The sequence below is a fragment of the Lissotriton vulgaris genome, chromosome 2_1 (assembly GCF_964263255.1).
Source record: "Lissotriton vulgaris chromosome 2_1, aLisVul1.2, whole genome shotgun sequence".
NCBI classification, from domain to species: Eukaryota; Metazoa; Chordata; class Amphibia; order Caudata; family Salamandridae; genus Lissotriton; species Lissotriton vulgaris.
The window spans coordinates 1102412958-1102432702 of NC_141687.1; the positions used below are offsets into that span (position 1 = coordinate 1102412958).

Here is a 19745-nt window from a genome sequence, read left to right on the forward strand (position 1 = left end):
TCAGCGGGCCATCATCAGGGCAACTTATCCGACCATGTCTTGATCTCGGAGGGCCTCTGGTCTCCGGCGGAGTCCCGGCTCCACATCAACCTTCTGGAGCTGCGGGCGATCCGGCTTGCACTGAAGGCATTCCTCCCCTCTGTCCGGGGGAGTGTAGTGCAGGTGTTCACGGACAACACCACCGCCATGTGGTAGTGCAACAAGCAGGGAGGGGTGGGGCGTGGACCCTATGCCAGGAGGCTCTGCGCCTCTGGCATTGGCTGGAACATCAGGACGTGACCCTGGTGGTTCAACACCTGGCAGGTTCCCTGAACGCCAGGGCGGACAAACTCAGCCATCAGGTCATGATGGATCACGAATGGCGTCGTAATTCGGACGTGGCGCAAGGCCTCTTTCAGCAGTGGGGAGAGCCTTGGTTAGATCTATTCGCCACAGAAGAGAACGCGCAATGTCATCAGTTCTGCGCGTTGGAATTTCCAAGGCGGCACTCGCTCGGAGACACTTTTCGACGCGAGTGGAGTTGCGGTCTGTTGTACGCCTTTCCGCCTATACCCCTTCTGCCCAGAGTGCTGAAGAAGATCAGATGCGACCGGGCCCAAGTCATCCTTGTGGCTCTGGACTGGGCACGAAGATACTTGTATCCCGAGCTACTCAGCATGTCTGTCGATCCCCCGATTTGTCTGCCTCTTCAGGAGGACCTTCTGTCGCAGCAGCAGGGGATGGTCCTCCACCCGAACCTGTCCAGTCTCCACTTACATGCGTGGAGATTGAGCGGCGGCAGTTGAGGCCATTTGACTTGCCTCCTGAAGTCTGTAATGTGATTCTGGCAGCCAGGCATCCCTCCACAAAATCGATATACGCATGCAGGTAGAACAAATTTGTGGCATGGTGCACAGCAAAGACTGTGGATCCTCTTTCTGCCCCTCTTTCAGAGGTTCTCCTCTTTCTTCTTTCTTTTCCCCTGCAGGGCTCTGCTCTGGGCACTCTAAAGGGCTACCTCTCTTCTAAGGCTCCCTGATCAGCCCTCTTTGTTCAAGTCCCCTGTTGTAAATAGGTTTTTGAAGGACATCACTCATATGTTCCCTCCTGTTCCTTTCGTGATGCCTCAGTTGGACTTGAACCTTGTTCTGACTTTTCTGATGTGCGCTTCCTTCGAGCCACTTCATAACTGTCCTCTTCGCCTCCTTACTCTTAAGATTGCATTCCTGGTTGCCATCACCTCTGCCAGGAGAGTGAGCGAGCTCCAGGCCCTTTCTTCTAAACCTCCTTTCCTTTCTGTCCATCCGGACAAGGTTATGTTGTGGACGCGACCCTCTTTCCTGCCCAAGGTAGTCACAGCCTTCCACATCGGGCAGTCCATCATCTTGCCCACCTTCTTTCCGCCTCCGCATCCCTTGAAAGAGGAAGAGAGGCTCCACCGTCTGGACCCAAAACGTGCGCTCTCATTCCATCTGGATCGCACACGCCAGTTCCGGGTGGATGACCAACACTTTATTGGTTACGTGGGCGCTAAGAGGGGATTGGCGGTGCACAAACGGACCATTTCTTGATGGGTCGTCTTGTGCATCAAGGCTTGTTAATCTCTGGATAGAAAGGAGCCTCCTGTGGGGCTATGTGCCCATTCTACTCGGGCCACAGCGGCTACTACTGCCCTGGGTCGGGGAGTCCCGTTGCAGGACATCTGTCAGGCAGCTACGTGGGCCTCGCTGCACACGTTCACAAGACACTACTGCCTGGACAGCCAGTCCGGAGAGATGGCTTTTTCGGCCGTTCTGTTCTCCGGGACTTTCTGGTGTGATCCTTGGTTCGCAGACCCACCACCGGGCTTGGTATTGCTGGGGTATCTATTCTAAGGTAAGGAATCTAATACTAACCTGTTTCTTTCAGATGCACAAGTTCTCCAGTATTCAATCTTTCATAGATTCACATGCTTGTATCTTCCCCGTCGTCATGGTGGGAGTCTCCCGGTAAATAATAATCATAGCAGTAGAAGAAAAACTGCCTGAAACCATAGAGTAGAGAAACCAGAGGGTAACCTCTCCTCCTCATTATGTGGCCCAAACTACAGCCAATCAGCAACCAGCCCCAGCCTACACCATTCCCAGCAGAGCCACCATACCTCAGTTTTCTAACCGCCTTCGTGTGAGAAGGAGTCTCCCTGAGCTCTGCTCAGTTTTTTCTCTCTCTTCACTGAACTTTTGACCTTTGTCAGCTGGATTCAGGTACTGTTTTTTCTTGTTGGAATTACTTCAGTGACGATGTCTGAAAGCTCTAAGAAGAGTCTTTTCAGAGCTTGCAGATCCTGTGGCAAGGCCAGACTTTTTTCTGAGGATCCTCACAAGGAATGCTTGTACTGCCTGTACCCCAAGCATATCCCTAAGGACTGCAAGTACTGCCAGAACTTCCCTCCCAAAACTCTGAGGGATAGGGAAGGGCGCCTCCTGATATGGCTTCAGAAAAGGAAGGTTCATGACTCCGAATCTGAAGGAGAAGCCATGGGACACTCCTCTAAGAAGTTAAGAGGGTCCTCTGAGGAAAAGGGAGATGTGAGGCAAAAAGCAGGAAAATCTAAGGAAGGTGAACCTTCTACTTCACTCCCTCCAACTCCTCTCAAGCCTTCCTCAGAAAAGAGGGCTCAGTCGTCGCTTCCGTCAACGAGATCTGTTAAAAATCCAGTCAGATCGACGACGAGATCGTCGACGACGGCGGCGAAGACCGTTCCGGCGACGACGACCGTTCCGTCGACGACCAGGACCAGTCCGTCGACGACGACGACAGTCTCGATGTCGACAGCTTCGTCGACGACAATGACAACGACGACTCCGTCGACGGTGAGTGTTAAGTCTTCGTCGACGGCGAGATCTTCGTCGACGAGCATCCCGTCGACGACCCCGTCGACGACCCCGTCGACGGCGGATAAATCATTGAAGATGTCTTCTCCAACAAAAATAACGTCAACTTACATTTCTGTTAAAAGGATTGCTCCGTCGACGGGGGGGTTGACGAGCAGAAAAGGAGAGTTTTCAACGCCAAAGATCTCACATCTGCTACCTTCCACCATTCTAGATGGCCAGGAATCGGAGGAGGAAGGATCTTTTGGAGCGGCGTACAGTCCTTCGCAGCTCCATATTAAGCATCAGGACACTGATGAGGAAGATCAACAGGAGGACTATGCCTTCACAGACCGGCCGGTCAGGGGCCAAATGAGATATGAGTCTTTCCACCAGGCCTATCACTATGATGATGATGAGGAGGAAGTGGATACGCCTGCACGAGATGAGTCAATGTCGGTACCAATCTCTTTAATATCCGACTTAAGGAGTATGATAGACAACTATTATCGGCGTTTTCCAGAAGATAATGCTCCGGCGGCCTCTGAGAAAAGCTCTCAACCTGTTAAAGAGGCGCCTATAACTCAACCACCTCCCCCTCCTCGGAAGGAGGTTCAAAACGTAATTACAATTCGTGATGACCTGAATGAGTCGGATCATGAGGAGGAAGAAGGAGAAATTGCTCAGGACGAGGAAGTGGGAGACGAATGGAACCAATATATTGCTCCAACGTCTCCGGCGTCACCCTTGCCTCAATCAAGTTCTCCTCCAGCGGATATAGCCAGCTTTCATGACCTGATGGAGAAAGCGGCTACAAGGTTCAAGCTTTCTATGCCAGTAAAGGAAAACGATTGCTTCCTTTATGACTTTAAGGAGTCCTCCAGGAAGTCGGTAAGAGCTATTCCTATCATTGAGCATATCTGGGAGGAAGGACTCAAATTGATGAAGAATCCAGCTTCAGTCCCAGCGTCCATACCCAGGCTGGACAAGAAGTATCGCGCTGTAGAGAAGGCTCCAGCATGCCTTATTGGACATCCTCGTCCAGACTCGGTGGTGACTCAAGCAGCCCAGAAGCGCTCCAAGAACCCGATGGCCACATGCGTGGCGCACCCAGATAAGGAGGGCAAGAAGATGGATGGCATAGGAAAACGCTTTGCGGTGATGGCAGCGGCTTCCATCAAAGCTACCAACGCAATGGCTCTGCTGAGTCGGTTCAATAGACAGATGTGGTCGGACATCGCGCCTTTCCTGTCGCACCTTCCGGAGGACAAGAAAGAGGAGGCAACTACCATTCTTCAAGATGGAGCCAGAGCAGCGTCGGAGTCCATAGATGTGGCAATGGACATATCATCTTTAGCTTTTCGCCAAATGGCCGGGGCGATAACCCTACGGAGGCAGGGATGGCTCAAGGCTACGTCTTTTCGGCCGGAAGTCCAGTCTAAGATATTGGATATGCCATTCGATGGAGAAAGTCTCTTTGGAAAACAGATTGATGAGGCGTTGCAGGGGATAAAAGCAGATACCGACACTGCTAGATCCTTGGGATCATTGCAACAGGGCCGTTATCAGTCCTTTCGCGGTCGAGGATCCAGAGGACACTTTCAACAACAACGTTCCTCTTATCAATCTAATCGGTACCAACCGTATAACCAGCAGGGCTACCGTCAGTACCCCTCCAACCAACAATATCGGTCCTCAAACACTTCCTTCCAGCAGCAGGGAAGGAGAAAGTCCGCAGCCAGAGGAAAGCAGGACTCTGGGCGCAGACAGTGATGTTCCGCAGGCGCCTCTATTGCCGCTTCAGATCAACCAGTTCCACTACCTCTCTCAGTTTCTCCCGTATTGGCAGTCCATAACATCGGACAGATGGGTATTGGACATTATTACACAGGGTCACACCCTGGAATTTTCGCAAAAACCTCCAAATCGTCCACCCCTTTGCAGAGTTCATCAACACCTAACGGCTCTCAAAGCAGAGGTCTTATCGCTCATTCTGAAAGGAGCAATAGAGGAGGTACCACCAAACCAGCGGGGAACAGGTTTTTATTCGCACTTTTTCCTTATAAGGAAAAAGCAGTCATCGAAATGGAGACAGGTGCTGGACCTCAGAGATCTGAACACATACATAAAAAAGATTTCTTTCCGTATGCTATCCTTGCAGGAAATTCTGCTACTGCTTCGCAAAGGAGACTACATGGTCTCTTTAGACCTGCTGGAAGCATACTTCCACATTCCGATTCACGAAAAGCACAACAAATATCTTCGATTCATGGTGGAGGGGCGCCATTACCAGTTCAGAGTTTTACCTTTCGGACTGAAATCCGCCCCCAGAGTTTTCACGAAATGCATGGCCCCTATAGCGGCGCACTTAAGAAAACAAGGTCTACAGGTGTTCCCATACTTGGACGACTGGTTGATAAAAGGACCATCGTTCCAAGCAACGCGAAGATCTCTACAAATGAGCATGGATCTCTTCCAAGGTCTAGGTCTTCGGATAAACAAGGAAAAGTCATCCTTTGTCCCGACTTGCGTTCTACAGTTCTTGGGAGCAATCTTGAAAACACAAGAATTGAAAGCTTACCCTTCAGAGGAAAGGATAATGAAAATCTTAAATCTGACTGCATCCCTAGCAGCAAAAAAGTTCACTTCCATCAGGATATTCAAATCATTACTGGGAATGATGTCCTCTTGCATTCCGCTGATCCCCAACTGCCGGTTGCAAATGAGACCGTTACAGGAAGCCCTGGACAAGCAGTGGGTCCAAGCCCAGGGTTCCTTCGACGACAAGCTGGTCATAACAAATCAGATCAAGCGGGCAATGTCATGGTGGGGTATCAGGAGCAACCTAACAAAGGGCCTCACTTTCGAACTACAATCACCAAGCTACGTCATGACGTCAGACGCTTCATTGCGAGGTTGGGGGGCTCATCTGCAAGACCTAGAAATTCAGGGCCTTTGGTCTCCTCAAGAGGCGAAACGTCACATCAACCTCTTGGAATTGGAAGCAGTCTTTCTGGGCCTCCAGGCTTTCCTTCCCAGGATCCAAGGTTCAGCGGTTTTGGTGCGGACAGACAGCACAACAACAATGTTTTACCTGCGCAAACAGGGTGGAACGAGATCAAAACCCTTGTCGATTCTGGCACAAAGAATCTGGAAATGGCTATTGTGTCAGAAAATATCGCTGCAAGTAGAACATGTTCCGGGAGTGGACAACACAAAAGCGGATCGGTTAAGCAGGTCATCCGACATTTGCCACGAGTGGGAAATCAACCAGATCCAGCTGAATCGGATTTTCAAAGTGTGGGGCAAACCAGGTCTGGACCTGTTTGCGACTCAGAGCAACAAAAAATGCAGTCATTATGCCAGCAGATTCCCTCAACAAGATTCGAGGGGGAACGCTCTTCACCTCAGATGGACAGGGATGTTTGCATATGCCTTCCCTCCTTTTCCCTTAATTCCCAGACTACTAAGGAAAATGAGAGCAGAACCTTGCCAGATAATACTGATAGCCCCGGCATGGCCGAGGCAGTTCTGGTATACGGAGCTTCTGCAGTTGTCGGTAGAACCGAGAATACAGCTCCCGATAACCAGAGATCTGATTTCCATGAACAGAGGCCAAGTACTTCATCCGCAACTGACCTCGCTAAGATTGTCTGCTTGGAACCTTTTGAGCACGAATTCCGGTCCCTAGATATCACCCCAGAATGTCGTGAAATACTGCAAAGTTCTGTGGCTCTGTCTACCAACAGGACATATGTAGCAAAATGGAAGCGATTCTGTAGTTGGTGCATGACTAAGGCACTGCATCCCTTAACGTCCTCGGCTGAGCAAATCCTTCCGTATTTACTACATTTAGCCAGATCAGGACTGGCTCACTCATCTATAAAAGTCCATCTAGCTGCAATTTCCAGGTATAGAAGATCACCAGGATGCCCTTCCTTGTGGTCTAATAGGCTAATCAAGGAATTCTTGAAAGGGCTGTTCAGGAAGTTTCCTCCTGTCAAGCATCCTCCACCTTCATGGCAGCTTAACACAGTATTGTCGCAGTTGATGAAAGCTCCCTTCGAACCCATACACAAATCAGAATTACAATTTTTGTCATGGAAGGTGGCTTTGCTGTTGGCGCTCACGTCTGCCAGAAGAGTGAGCGAGATACAAGCTTTTTCTATATTGGATCCCTTCATTCAATTCAAGCCGGATAAGGTGATGCTAAGAACCAACCCTAAATTTGTGCCTAAAATACCCTCTTATTTTCATCTAAATGAACCTGTCATCCTGCCAACATATTTTAAGAACCCATCCACAGCGGCTGAAAAAGCCTTGCATACTTTGGACATCGGCAGATGCCTAAAATTTTACATTGAAAAGACTAAAAGCTTTCGCAAATCAAACCAACTGTTCGTTGCTTACTCAGGGGTCAGAAAAGGGCTGGCCCTTTCACGTTCCTCCATATCCAGATGGATTGCTTCCGCTATTTGCTTCTGTCATGAGAAAGCAGGTAGACCTCTCGACAGGAAAGTCCGTGCCCATGATACACGGAAAATGGCGACGTCTTCTGCATTGCTGGCAGGAGTACCCCTTCCAGACATATGTAGAGCAGCAACCTGGTCGACTGCTCATACATTCACCAAGCATTACTGTCTGGACACGGAATGGAAAGCAGATGCAGCAGTGGGACAGGCAGTCCTGCGACATCTCTTTAAATAAGGTACATGTTTATGACTTGTATTCTGCAAATTTCTGTTTACTGTATAATATGCTTTTCTCTTTACGCAAATAATTGTGATGTCAATGTTTAATTGATCATGCCTTGGTATTGTGGAAAGTTCTTTTGTAATGGAAGCAATTTATGGCACACAACCCAGAGATAGGAAAGGGGTCTAGCCTGGAAACGCTCTAACTACAGGAACTGCTATCTAATCTGATACAAGCATGTGAATCTATGAAAGATTGAATACTGGAGAAAGAACTAGTTACTTACCTGTACACTATGGTTCTCCAGTATTATCTTTCATAGATTCACATGCGCCCGCCCGCCTCCCCGTTTCCTTTAGGTAGACCACCTTTTATCTCTGGTTTTCCTGTATAGCTCACTCTTGGGCGGTAGGAAATCTGAGGTATGGTGGCTCTGCTGGGAATGGTGTAGGCTGGGGCTGGTTGCTGATTGGCTGTAGTTTGGGCCACATAATGAGGAGGAGAGGTTACCCTCTGGTTTCTCTACTCTATGGTTTCAGGCAGTTTTTCTTCTACTGCTATGATTATTATTTACCGGGAGACTCCCACCATGACGACGGGGAAGATACAAGCATGTGAATCTATGAAAGATAATACTGGAGAACCATAGTGTACAGGTAAGTAACTAGTTCTTTACTTACCTTCGGTAACGATATGTCTGTAAGAAACAGTAGTTAGTATTAGATTCCTTACCGCCCCACCCATCCTCCCCGTTCTGCAAACCGATATCTAGGGTTAAGGTCATCCCCTTACAGGGCCCTAGTTTCATGGCACCAGTGTTGGTTTTTATCATGGCTCTGCGTTTCTGGCACGGAAAAGCTGTGTATAAGAACCGACGTCAGCACGCGAGAGCGGCGTCTAAGTACTCCGGATGCGGAGCCGCAGACAACGCCTACCGACGGGCAAGGGTACTGCTACGCAAAAGTTTCCGGATACAGTCTGACACCTGGGGATATTCTAAGGTAAGGAATCTAATACTAACTACTGTTTCTTATCGTTACTGAAGGCAAGTAACTTGTGCTTTATCACACCACGCGTGTATACAGACAACACACGGCATAACACCTCTGACAATGAACACATTGGGACAAGGTCATCAGGTCAAAATGATGGATCATTGTAATGCAGTGCGCCACCCGACCATGTATCTGTCTCCTGCACAGGCCACCCCTCGGCAATCACTACACAAGCAGATTTGTAAACTACAAAGCACCCTCCTGTTCAGATTTAGCCGGTGGAACTGTGCACGAGCTTCCACCCATTTTCCTACTCACTCGGTCTTGGGTTAAAAATCTGCAGAATTTAACATGTGGCGATCTACTTGACTGCCTGCTGTGCTAATGATCCCTTTCAAGCCCTTCTCTTAGGCCCTGCTTTTTGCCAGGACTTCTCAATGTGTGCTACTCCTCCAAGGACTTTAAAACTGCCCCAATTTTTCACTTCTTGAGGTGTTATACTAGTGCCGTCATTTGTTCATCCATTTCCCCGTCAATTGGGTGTGGAGGTGAAAAAGACAGTGTTTGCCGGGTCACTTAAGTGTCTCTCGTATGGCTACTTACCTGGGAGGTTGGGCTTGTCCCTACTTGACAACCTTTGTTTGCCATGCAACATGAAGAGGTTTGAATCGTGTTCGGAAATGTACGGGTGAGGAATTTATTTTTGTTGTAAGTATCTCGAATTTTAATGCATATTATGTTTCTAGAGTGCTGAAGGTGAAAAAATTGACTTCTGACCAATCTTTTTGTCCTTGTTTCCCAAGAGTCCGATCCCATAGCTAATTGTCTCGACAGAGGTGGCCCAGGCCAGGCAATGGAGGTGCCAGATCACAACGGCACTGGCTACTCTCCCCGGTCGACCAGCAGTGATCACCCCCGGACCCGCACGCTTCAGCGACATCACACCATCCAGAGCAGCGATGATGCCTACGTATGTCAGGGGTCTGGCTATAAGCCATTGCGCATGAGTCTGTCAGTTGACTTGCTAACCATGCAGGGTGTGGTGTGATTGGGCAGTGTTGATGAGGTTGACAAGATCATTTCTCTGTCTGCATGGGATGTGTTATCTCTGGGGGTAGGGAAGGCAGTATTCTTGAGGAAGGTTCCTCTACAAAGGCAAGTGTCATCTTTCAACTTAAGATGGTGTCGACCGAGCATGTAGCGAGTTGCTAATGTTGGAGACACAACTGCAGAAATATTTAGCAACATGAGAAACTTTAAAACCTGCAGGGGTCTAATATCACACAGGCAAAGGCTACCCTATGCCATATAATGGTTAAGGGATCCATAAGCTCTTATGTCTTGCAAGTCGAAGGACCTCCGATTCTTGTATGCAGGCCATGGCGTTTCTGGGTATATCGAAACTGGAGCACCTTAGATACATGGACGTCAATCAAGGTTAGAAGCTGCTACCATTGGCACTTCCTTTTATACCTTTTGGTGTCCTGCCCTTCCTACTCTTGGTTCCAGTGGTCCTGAAGACAGCCACAATACTTGTTTTCTGTATCTTACACTCCTTGTCCTACCCATAACACTTAAGTAGCAAAGTTATAATCCCACCACATTGCCACTAGTGCTTCGAGTTGAGCATTATATTGCGTGGCATTGCAACATCAATTGTAAGTACGATTAAAAAATGGTTTAACTTAATTTGATTATATTAATTACAAATGGTGAAGAATGCTTTGTAATTTAATGGGAACATTAATAAATATTTAAAATGGAATTCCTAAGGGTGTTTGCGAGGTCTACATTGATTAGCATATAACAAAGTAATAAAACAATGCTTTATTTAATGTAATTAATAATAATTAACAAGTTAAATTATTACATTAAAACATGTATACAATTAGAAATAAATTTCCATTAGGGTTTACCATTAGGGAATTTGCCAATAAAGTTATATTGGGGTGCATAAAGAGAAAACATAAAAAATGTAATAGGTTGGCAACAGAGGTGGGTTAAGTAGCAATACTTAGAAACATTAGATATATGGCAAATGGAAACATTTACAAATTATATTTACATTGAAAAAATAATTAAACAGAAAATAATTTATGTAGTTGGACAAGTGATTTGTGGAGATTGAGGTGGTGGTAAATTATATTAAATACTTATCATGATGATGCAGTGGCCCACATTGTAATGCAGATGACTTGGTACCCCATGATGTAGTAGTGCACGATATGGTAACCTAAAACTACAGCAGTAATGAGGCTCTCGAGGGACCATTGGGTGGCAAGGGGTCTACCATGTGTGTGTGTGATATTATCAGAGGTTATAAGACTCCATCAACCACTACGGACATCCGTGAACTTGATATGTAGGTTGAGTGACCTTAGCGTCTGCAATGCAATCTGTGGCACTGCAGGGCCTGGTTTTATGTAGGCAGTGTGAAAATGTGCGTCTGATATTGTGCAGAGGGAACTTCAGGTAGACCTTGCAGACGAGACTGGAGAGATCATCATGATGTAAACAGATATTGTATAAGCCAGAACTTAATTGCGGCTCTTTTTGTATTTATCGTCCTATGTCAGTTGGTAGTCACAGAGCCTATGTCGAAATCTATTGAAGAAACAAATTATAGACACAGGAAGGAGGACCAGCTCTCCTCACATATTTAAACAGTCACCTCTTCAAAGATAATCATTGCCCCCAATCCTACCTTTCTCACAAGATACTTTTTTGATTATTTATTTGTATCCTAGTTCCTCCCCAAGCATACCTAGATGTAAATGTTCATGGTCAATATCAGTTAACCTAGTTTCCACCCTATCCAACTCCAGCGGAGCTTCATTTTTGTTTTTATATTTCATTGCCATTGCAGTAACTCATTTTTTGAAAATCTATCTTGTTTCTTTGAAGGCCACGGCTGATATTATGCAAATGCCTAAATTACCCAGACAGCTTCTTCTGTCAAATAAAGGTGCAGTAGGAGGTCTGGGACTGACTAGTCCAAGTCTATGGCTTACGAGCCCTTCTGTGCCTACCAAAACATAGCCTACATGATCTAGGCAACTCGAGCAACAGCATCACCCGCACAATTTAATTGTATTCATTTTTATTGAGGAATAGTAAATTCACTCAAAATTAGAGGGGCTAGTAATCCCTTAAAGGTTGGTCTTAGTTGAGAGCTTCCGAAAGCACTAGTATGGCTTTAGTTGTTATTCCATCCAGTAAATTATTGAACTTGTTGCTACCTCCTGTGTCTGCAATGTGCAGTTTGCCAATCTGTGTTGTTGGTACATGCGGTTGATCTGTGTGTGTTGTGGTATTGGTATGTGCAGATGGCTGCTCACTTTGTGATGCTGTTCTGTGAATTTGGCCGGATGCGTGAGTTTGCTTTTCCGTGTGGCATTTTACATGTTATGTCGTGCTGCTCTTATGTGCGTTTGACCCAGTTCTGTTGGTACACTGAACCTTGCAGTGGGTGCGGTTGCATTGTGCTTCTCTTATATTCATTTTGCCTGGTTATCTTGTGTCCCTGACCTCTGCGGCCAGCCCAGTTGTGTTTTGCTGCTGACACTGTGTAGTATCCCAGGTTTTGTAGGGCTCCTGTCGAGTGAGTCGGCGATCCAGTTGCTGGAATCGTAGATATCCTGTTGTGTATCTGTTCTTGCTTACAGTCAACCTGGTTTTGTTGTGCTGATGATCTCGGTTTTCTGCTTATTTCTGCTGTGCTGTTGTCTTGTGTACTTTTCCGTGGTTGTGCTGTGCTGCTGACGTGGACTATCCTTGTGGTGTGCAGAAGTCAGGTAAAATGTGCCTGGTTCTGTTGAGCAGCTGTCGTTTGCAGTCACGCTGGTTGAGTTGCTTTTGTGTGAAGCCGGTCTGATTCTGTCTTGCTTTTGTGACGTACAGTCATCTTGGTTGTGTTGCTTTTGTGCAGTGTGTGTGATTATGCTACAGTCTTGCCCATTTGGCCTGGTTGTTTTGCTTTCACGTGGAGTCAGCCTACTTGTGCTGTGCTGCCAACTGGAATGCGACTCTCCCATCCCTCCTTTGATTTCTCCCTTGCTTTCCGTCCCTCCAGGTGCAGTTAGACAACCTAGCAGGGATGAGTCTGATGGCTGGGAAGGCTCTGAGTTCAGCGCGGATGGCTGATGCAGTCCTTAGCCAATCATCGCTAATGGCTAGCCAGCAGCTTCGAGACGGTGAGCATGAAGGTGAAGACCGTTTCTCAGCTCTGAAACACTATTGTGACAGGTTGTAACAGAGAAATGGATAAAGTGCCTGATGGCTAACACTGGTTCCAAGCAGTGTCTAATGTCTAATACATTTATGCATTGTCTGACAACTGCCACGGTTTCCATGCAATGTATGAAGGCATACTTCTCCAGGCAGTGCTCTAGAACTGTCACAGACTCTGTGTAGTCTTTGAGCGAGAACACTGTCTCTCAGCAGTGTCCGAAGGCGAAAATATTTGTTTACTGTAAATGTGGACGGTCCACCACAGGTTTGTTGCTGTTTTTGAAGGTGAACATTGATTGCGTGCGCTGTTTGAAGACTTACTCTGGCCCTGTGCTTTTTCTAAGGGCTGTGCTGTGTCTGAGGGCAAACACTGTCCCTGTGCAGTGTCTGGGAGCCAGTGCCTGGCCCGTTCAGTCTCTGAGAAACAATATGTGGGCTACACAGCATTTTACTGCCCCAATTTCGCAATACAGGGTCTGTGTAGCAGCCGAAGGTCAACACCGGGCTTGTGCAGTGTCTGATAGCCGACATTAGCTCTATTCATTGCTGAAGGCCAACACTTGACTTTTGCGCTGTCTGACAGTCACTGCAGACACTTTGCAGTGTCTCATGGCCACTTAGTGATGGGATGAGATGGGATGGTAGTCCTCAGCTTGGCTTTGTGAAGCAGTGTTGCTTTGCCCTTTTATGGGTTTTTTTCTGGATAGGCTGTGCCTTTCCACCCATGTGAGCTTGACATTCATATGAGCCTGGTGAGGGTTACTCATTTGTAATGCTGTTGGGCTTTGATATAGAGAGGTCATCCTTGTTGTAAAGTGTACAGTCTCCCAACTCTGGAGTTCTTTACCTGGATGATGACTGCCTGCACATATTTTTGAGTGTTTCTTGTGTAACTGTTGGTGTCCAGGAGCCTACACATGGTTATCTCCTACCTCCATCCCCAAAATCAGTTGTCTCTCTGTGTGAGAGAGATAGCCCACAATAGAAATTTGATGTTCCTGCCAAATCCCCTTGCACAGTAAAAATTGCTCCAATCACCTTCATGTTTGGCATGGGCATTTTATTAGAAGATGGATTCCTGTCTGGAGCCATTCCTCATTTCACGGAGGCAACCTAAGCCAGACTAAGCTGTGGCAGCATGGCTGCTTGGCCTGGATTTATCATGCAAATCTAAAAAGTGGTGAACACCTGTTGGCTAGGCCTGGGGACAGTAAGTACTAGGCTTTTTACTCTGCATCCAAGAGGGCCAACGCAGCAGCGCAGGAGGAGAGGAACATAGAAACGCTGGGAGCGGAAAAGCTGCTAAGCTAGTACTCTCCCTCCTTACTAGGCCTAAATCTAGGAAGCATCTGTGGAGCTACTTTGCTGAAGGTATTGAGAAAGGGAGACCTGCCTGCTTTCTGAAGAACCGAAGTTCACCTGCCAGGATGTAGCGACGTACCTCGCAAACTTCCAAATCCCTATGGTTGGAATGGCCTGCTTGAGACAAGCTTAAGTGGAGTGACACTGCCACAGAAGACTATGGCACTCATGAAGAGAACCACAGCAACTCATGGGTCCATGTTAGACACCATCACCTTCAGGCATCAAAAAGTATAGACGTCCTGGCATCAACCGTCTTTATAACCTAGTTTAGCTGTACTTAACCTCTCTTAAAGACCTTAAAGTGCCGAGCATCCCTCCAGGCCCGGGTCCCTTGCCATAACCTGGCGAGGTATAGTATTTGCATAATTTGTCAGCAAAGTTCTGCCCTCTGTCAACGCCCTCCAGTTGGCTTCTAAGCTCCAGGGTGCCTTTATATCTTTCAGCCATTCCGGTGCCATCAGCTCCTGTCCTTGTGTCCGTCAGTCTCAATAGTCTTTTCAACGTTGGTTTGACCGTCACAGCTCTACTTCTACTGCTGGAGGCCTTCTCGGTTTCTTCGGGGTTGACATCTGCATTAGTGCTGAGAATGGCTTCATCCTCCAATCCACTTTGTGGTTCCTTTGTTCCCTGATGCAGGAAAACCATTCTAAATAACACCAACTGTTTACCAAAGGTTTGTGTGGATGTAACCGACTTGGTTAATGAGTCTTTACAAACAGGCATAGTACCCCCCAGTGGAAACAAGCAAAACTCCTCCCACTGATCAAAAAACCTTCAGCGGACCCTCTGATTATTTCTAACTATAGGCCCATCTCCTTGCTCCCGGCTCTAGCCAAGGTCTGTGAAAAGGCTGCTTTTCGACAGCTGGAGAAGTTTGTGGAATCTTCAGGGGCTCTACATCTTGCCCAGTCCGGGTTCTGTACCTCATTTAGTACCGAGACCGCGCTCGTGGAAGTCACCGAGGCCATTAGGGAATGTCTGGACGGGGGCGGCAGAGCGGCTCTAATTTTATTGGACCTCTCTGCCGCGTTAAACACGGTTCCCCACACCCAGCTTCTCTCTAGGCTGGAGGATATTGGCATCACGGGCGTGGCCCTCAGCTGGGTCAAATCTTTTCTCACAGACGGGTCCCAACAAGTATGGCTGCCCCCCTACCATTCATCGAACAGCAGGGTAGAAACAGGAGTTCCACTAGGGTCGACTTTGAGTCCCCTGCTTTTTAATGTTTATTTGACCCCCCCTGTCTGCTTGGCTGAGGGCTTGGGTGCGAAAATAATGGCTTACGCCGATGACACCCAACTTCTCTTCACTTGGGACAAGAACAACCTCTGTACAGACGGTGTCCGGCAGTGCCTGTCCTCAGTGTTTGCCTGGCTTGCCCGGGCTTGTCTCAAGTGTAACGAGGACAAGTCAGAGATACTTCTGTACGGCCACTTTCCGGTGGCCTTTAAGGAATCCTTTTGGCCTAGGGGATTGCTTTGGCCCACCGGGGACTGTGGGGTTGCAAAGAACTTAGGGATCTGGTTTGGTGCTGACTTATGCTTCCGGGAACAAATCACGCGATTGGCGGGAACTTGTTTTGGGACCCTAACCACTCTCCGGAAGTTTTTTCCTCTTCTTCCCCCAAGAGGCAAAAGAAACAGTGGCCAGAGCACTTATTCTCTCGCCTCTGGATTACGCCAACGCCCTCTACATCGGCGCGCCTGACTTTTTGCTTCACAAATTGCAGGTGGTCCAATACGCGGCTCTAAGGCTCCTTTTTGACATTCCTAGGAGACTCCGAGTACGCAAGCAGCTCTTAGAGTTACATTGGCTTCCAGTCGCTCTAAGAGTACGCTTTAAGATCCTGATATTGGCTTTTAAAGCCTTACATGGCCCGTGTCCGTCCTACCTAAGGGACAGATTTGCTTTCTACCACCCTTCTCGTCAACTGCGATCTGCCACTCATAGACATTTGGTCATTCCCAGATTTAAGAGAGTTCGTCTTGGGGGACAATCCTTGATGGTCAGAGCTGCTCAGCTGTGGAACAACCTTCCCGACATTCTCAGGCATACGACAAACCTCACATATTTAAAAAAACATCTGAAAACTCACTTATTTAGGCAAGCCTTGTAGACCATCTGCTTTTATTTTAGCTGACATCTGGATCCTCTCTCGCGCCAGGACAGTCTCGACTAACAGTGCGCGCTACAAGCAACTATATAACATAACATAACATGATGAACACCCTGTAGACATTCTTCCCGGGTTACTGTACTCTTGTTGCTCTATTGACTCTGATACGTACTTCACAGTGTTACCCATTGTGGTGTTGTGTTTCATCACCAGAGTTGATGAGGGGCTTCCCCTCTCTTCTTCTGACTTTATGAAAGGGTTCTATTAGATTTCCATTTTGCCAATGGTTCGATCTCTAAGTTAGGGAGACATAGCATTGTCTTGGTAGTGTGCCTTATCCTTCAAACCTACCTTGTGTGAGGTGACTAATGCCTTGAAATTACTCCTGCATATAGTGGAGGTGGCGTTGACAGAAACCTACAGCCTTGATCGCGCTCATCGAAATCCTTGTGGTCTTTTGAGATGCTTAGTGTCCCTTTCCGGGCAGTCTGGGGGTAAGTGTGCCACAGCTCCTTCTGTTAGTGCTCTCATCGCACTACTGTATCCCCTTTCTTAGGGTGGGTCAGAGTTTTGGTCTTCTGTGTCCATAATAGATGACCTGTCGGGCTCCTCCTATTTTGGCCCAGTGTCGGATAGTACTTCCCTTGCTCCTTCCCCCTCTCCTCTGTCTGAGGAGTGACAGCATGTCAGTGCATTGCGGAGGAAGGTGTTCTTGTTAGGGACTCCTTCCCTCCATTCTTGTGTGCTTGTTGACCAGTTACTCCCATGCCATTTTTGAGATGGTGGGTCTGCTCCTTCCAGATCTTGTAAGTGGTCACTTTGCAGAGGTGCTTGTGATGGGTATGGTGCCAACACACAGATTCTCCAATCCCACCTTGATTCAGCAGATTTTCGGCGAGCCTTGCTGGCTCATGTATGCCATTGTATTTTTGCCCTTTTGTGCCTCCCCTACTTTATCTTTGGAGACTTTTGGTTTAGTGTGTGCCTCCGCCATTCCCGGCGAGTAATCCCTCCTGCATGTCTAACTCCACAGGCAACTCATGTTTTCTGATGGTTGCTCGAGGGCCAGGCTGAAAATGGTGCACATGTGTGTTTCACTCGACGTTAGGTCTTCCCCTTCCACTTTAGTTTTACCTCTCTCTTTGGTCTTTTGACATTATGTCTCATGCCCCTCTTGTTGTGAGATGCAGGGTATTTTTTATTTGCCTTCCCGCCACTCCAGTGGCAGATTTATTTATCCTGCTCACTTAATTCCTACGGATTCCCGAAGGGCACAAATTCTAGATGCATGTTGTTTATCTTTCTGTTTTCTCTTCCCTACAGGGTTTTGATTTGGGAAAGGTTGTCGTGCTCCCTACTGCTGCGGTGGTGGATGCTCCTGACGTTCTAGGTCCTGTTTGGTGGATAACCAGAACCTTGGGGTTGATTCCCCCAGTGTTTGTGGGGTTGCTGATGGCTACTTCTTGTTATCTTTCTTTTTGTATTCTCAGTCGCACAGGCTTTTCTTTTGTTGTGCCCCTTCACTGTACTGGAACAGGCTTCTCTGGGTGGTGGGGCCTCGTTTGATTTGAATGTGCCTTATATCACATCACCTCTTTTTGCAGCAGTGTTTTATCACTGCGAGCAAGTCTTTATTGGCTGAGCCACCTGTCGGTCTCATGCTAGGGGGTAGTGTGTCCCTTTCCTTTGAGTTCTTGACCTTCATATTCTTTGCCTGGTTTCTAGCATACTTTCTTCCGTGCCTTGCAGATCCTTTCACCGGTTCTGACTCCATCTTTAATTGTGTGGAAAAAAGGACAGGGACTGACATCAGTGTTCTCAGTGATGTCCTATATGGCTCTGTCGCATAACACCAATGGAGGAACCTGCATCAAAGCGCCATCTGCTGGTGTGGGGAAGCTACTTCAAGTTTCCAGATGCAGTCTGGCGCTCTAGGAGGATCCATTAGGTGAGAAATCTGTAGTTGGGTTATCCACAAAAAAAGCATCACCAAAGATAAGTAGAAAAATTCTGAAAACCTCAGCAACGGATCTTATCCAAAGCTGACAGTCTTGTAATGTAATATATTTATAACCTTCCAAAAACAATGGTTTACAGAGAACACACTTTGTGCATTTGTGGACCAGGCTACTCGTGATGGTTTGACTGCCCCTAGAGAGTTGATGGTTGGACGAATATATGAATGAAAGAGGCAGTGAAGTGAAATTCTCCAGTATTGCGGTGTCTTTCATAGATTCACATGCCTGAATCATTCCCCGTCGTCAGAGTGGGAGTCCCACTGTACATAAAAAAGCAATAATATGCCATAATGACATAGAAAAAACCTGGTAATAACCAACCAGGAAGTAAAGTAGCCCAAGCTACAGGAGAAAAAACTTCCACACTCATGACTATCCTAGTCATTTTGTATGGTCCAAACTGCAGCCAATCAGGCGACAGCACCCACTAGAAAGTTCTCCCCAGAGGCTCAGGCTCTCAGATTTTCTACCACACTTCGTGTGAAGGGAGTCTCCCTGAGCTCTGCTCAGTACTTCTCTTTTTTCCTTCAAGAATCTGGATTTGAAGATGTCTTCATCTAAGAAATCTTTATTCAGGCCTTGTGACTCTTGTGGTAAGCTCCGGCTTTTCAAAGAAGATCCGCACAAGAAGTGCATTCACTGCCTGTACCCTGACCATCAGGTAACGGACTGCAAGATATATAGGACCTTCCCTTAGAAGACCCGCAGGGACAGAGAGGGCCGCTTGCTTTTGTGGCTACAAAAGCTCAAGGATCAAGATAATCCTGTTTCTGAGGTAGGCAGTATTGCCTCTGGGTCTACAGCTGCTTCTAGGAAGAGAGCTGCTGAAGAGGTGTTATCTTCTCCTGGTGCCAAGATTGTAAAGAAGCAACAATCTTCTAAGGGGTCTGAGAGGCCTTCCACTTCTAAGGTTACTCCCCCTACTAAGAGCAAACTTGTGCCATCCACACCCCTGAGAAGAACAACCAAACATTTACCTCAAAAGACAACTTCTGAGAAGACTTTACCCCAGAAAAAGACCCTGTCGTCGACGACACCATCGTCGACTCTGTCGACGAAGATTCCCGTCGACGCAACATCTACATCTACAGTAACTTTCTCTTTGCCTAAGCCTGAGATGATAATGTCGACAGCGTCTTCTCCGTCGACGATGGTCTATGTCTCTGTCAGGCCTATCTCGTCGACGAGAGAATCTTCATCTGCCATCGTCAGTGCCCCGTCGGCGGCCAAGCTGAAGAAGATTCCGTTGATGATAGCTTCGTCGAAGCCACCGTAGAGAATTGCTCCATCGTCGTCGACGAACATCCAGTCGTCGACAAGCTTGTTGACGACTTCTGCACCGTCGACAACTAGATCGTCGACAAAGACACCATTGTCGACGAAGACTCCACCATCGACGAAGACACCGTCGTCGGCGAAGACACCATCGTCGACAAAACCTTTCTCGTCGGCGAAGACAACTTAATCATCGAGGACGACCTTATCATCGTCCGGA

At 47.5% G+C, this 19745-nt stretch overlaps 1 protein-coding gene across 2 annotated transcripts in view; it reads left to right on the plus strand.

Moving 5' to 3' along the window:
- Nucleotides 1–19745, plus strand: part of SIK3 (SIK family kinase 3) — a 467469-nt gene that overhangs the window by 429520 nt on the left and 18204 nt on the right. The window contains exons 19-20 of one of the 2 annotated variants that reach the window (XM_086956798.1): nucleotides 9325–9491; nucleotides 12594–12726. In XM_086956798.1, coding sequence (XP_086812924.1) covers nucleotides 9325–9491; nucleotides 12594–12726 — 300 coding nt within the window. The remainder of the gene's footprint in view (nucleotides 1–9324; nucleotides 9492–12593; nucleotides 12727–19745) is intronic. The other variant, XM_086956799.1, reaches the window with a different exon arrangement.